The following is a 2,777-nucleotide window of genomic DNA, read 5'->3' as shown; positions in this document are numbered from 1 at the left end:
AGCTGGAGTGGGGTGCCATTTCCTTCTCCAATGCATGAAAGTGAAAAGTGAAAGTGAAGTCGCTCAGTTGTGTCTGACTCTTGGTGACCCCATGGACTGCAGACCACCAGGCTTCTCTGTCCATGGGATTTTCCAGGCAAGAGTACTGGAGTGGGGTGTCATTGCCTTCTCCAAAAGTAACTGGAATACGAAGCAAAATGTATTTAGTCTGCTGCAATATTTTAAAGGTAATCTGTCTGGATGTCTGATATGATAGTACTAGCCATGTGTGGCTGTTAGTGTTTAAATTAATTACGGTGTGAATTAATTACAACTTAAATTAAGAAATCATTTCATTGCACTAGTTGCATTTCAAGTGCTCAGTAGAGACGTGTATATGGGGCAGTGCAGAGAACATTTCCATTATCCTAGAAGTTCTTTTAGATAGCACTGGTGTAAATATGAGTCAGTGATATGAGGGGAAGGGCTGCTTAATTTAAGCTCCATGGGTCAGTGACTAGGGTGGAGGCTCAGGTGGATTCTGGTGTTGTTTCAGAGCTCTGGTACTCAGGGAAAGCCTAAATAGTTCATTGCATAGACCATTGTATGCCTTTGTAGTTTACCCTGATGCCTGTGGCTCAGCTATAACAGAATCTGAGTGATTGACACTCAATTCTTTGTAGCTCTGGGTGGCTTAGGAAGAGCTTAAAGGGTTGTCTGTGAACTAAAGCCTAAATAAGCTTAATAAAAATGGTTCTTCAGCAGCTTGATTTTAAACACTTGGTACTGATTATAATAAAATTTAAAAGTCAAAATACTTATTTGCTGTTGATTCATTTGAATCTCCAAATGTAATGGAATTAATTTATACTTTTGGTTTATTACTTTCAGATGGCACAGCACTCTGCAGGTGGACGTGACACTCGGTTTTTACGTGATGAAATTCGCCAACTTGAAAAGCAATTGGAACAAAAAGATAGAGAATTGGAGGACATGGAAAAAGAGTTGGAGAAAGAAAAGAAAGTTAATGAACAAGTGAGGCACATTTTTCCATTGACTCTTAACTGTTCAAGTTACCAAAAAACACTACCTGTTTATACTTTTTATCATTTTTAGTAACAATAGCAAGTTTTATGTATTTGTGGAAATTGATCTATATGTATTTCTAAGGTTTTATATCATAGCTGATGTTGTCATCACGTCTTTAAAATACAATGGATCAAGTACTTCTAGTGAATGAATATGACCTAGACATTAATTCTTTATATATGGAGGTATCTTTTTCTGCAGATGTTAAAAATTCTTTGCATAAAGTTGATGATTTGGCCTGGAATATTGATTTGAAAAAATTAGGCATTCAAAATCAATTGATTTTCTTATTTGCCATAATTTGGGAAAAAAGAAGTTTTTATTTATATTAGTGGTAGACTTGGAAATTAATCTTTAATGATACATTCAATAATAATCAAATTTTTTATTTTCAGGCATACCTCACTTTATGTAATATAGAGGTTCTTAAAGAGTGTTAATGTCACCATTTTGTAAATCAAATCATATATTAAATCATAATGTGTCATCTTTTATACAAGCATAGTTTATTATTCCCTCTTATGTTATACTTGTTATTTATAAAATAATTCAATGTTCACTTAAGTTTAGTTTCAGAAAAAAATTATATTTTTGCAGATAAATTTATATTTCCTTTTAGAAAATAATATGTTTTCTTTTTTTGCTTCCACTGTCACTGACTTAGTAAAAAATTTGGTGTATATGTGTATTAGTTGTCCCATCCCTGATGCCCAGAAGCTTTTTGTGTCCTTTATAAGGTCAATGTTGTATCATGTCCTGATAATCTTATTTTGTCCTTGTTCTCTTGGAAATAGATTGTTACAAATATAAGTAAATGACATTGATTATGAGGTAATGTTGATATTTAAAAAGAATTCATCATAGACTGATATATAAGGAAAAACATTCCTATTCTTTTTTTTTTTTGGCTGTGCCATGGGACATGTGGGATTTTGGTTCCCCTGCTGCTGCTAAGTCGCTTCAGTCGTGTCCAACTCTGTGCGACCCCATAGACGGCAGCCCACCAGGCTCCCCCGTCCCTGGGATTCTCCAGGCAAGAACACTGGAGTGGGTTGCCATTTCCTTCTCCAATGCATTAAAGTGAAAAGTGAAAGGGAAGTCGCTCAGTTGTGTCCGACTCTTAGCGACCCCATGGACTGCAGCCCACCAGGCTCCTCCATCCATCTGATTTTCCAGGCAAGAGTACTGGAGTGGGATGTCACTGCCTTCTCCGTTCTCCTACAATTGGTTCCCCTACCAGGGATCAAACACATGACCCCTGCATTGAATCATGCAGTCTTAACCTATGGATCTCCAGTGAAGTCCCAAATTCCCATTCTTGATGTATCTATTTTATTAGATAGTTTAGAAGTAATGTAAAAGTGAGCTATTAATATCTGTATAGTTTTTGCAGTGAAAAAAGTGTAGATTGATGCCACCTAAAGGTGACGAATGGTGGCTTAGTGGTAAAGAATCCACCTGCCAATGAAGGACATGTGGGTTTGGAGGATCCTCAGTGTGTCAGCAAATTTGGAAAAGTCGGCAGTGGCCATAGAACTGGAAAAGGTCAGTTTTCATTCCAGTCCCAAAGAAAGGCAATGCTAAAGAATGCTCAAACTACCTCACAGTTGAATTTGTCTCACACACTAGTAAAGTAATGCTCAAAATTCTCCAAGCCAGGCTTCAGCAGTACGTGAACCGTGAACTTCCTGATGTTCAAGCTGGTTTTA

The 2,777-nt window shown here is 36.9% G+C and overlaps 1 protein-coding gene across 6 annotated transcripts in view; it reads left to right on the top strand.

Annotated features, from left to right (window-relative positions):
- CEP290 (centrosomal protein 290kDa) overlaps positions 1-2,777 on the top strand; it is a 96,551-nt gene that overhangs the window by 5,896 nt on the left and 87,878 nt on the right. For all 6 annotated transcript variants that reach the window (XM_010832050.1, XM_010832047.1, XM_010832048.1 and 3 more), the window contains one exon: positions 871-1,014. In XM_010832050.1, coding sequence (XP_010830352.1) covers positions 871-1,014 — 144 coding nt within the window. The remainder of the gene's footprint in view (positions 1-870; positions 1,015-2,777) is intronic.

The sequence above is a fragment of the Bison bison genome, unplaced genomic scaffold, assembly GCF_000754665.1.
Source record: "Bison bison bison isolate TAMUID 2011002044 unplaced genomic scaffold, Bison_UMD1.0 scf7180017864535, whole genome shotgun sequence".
In the NCBI taxonomy this organism is placed as follows: Eukaryota; Metazoa; Chordata; class Mammalia; order Artiodactyla; family Bovidae; genus Bison; species Bison bison.
Note: the sequence above shows the minus strand (reverse complement) of the source record. Positions and strands in the feature narration are given on the sequence as shown.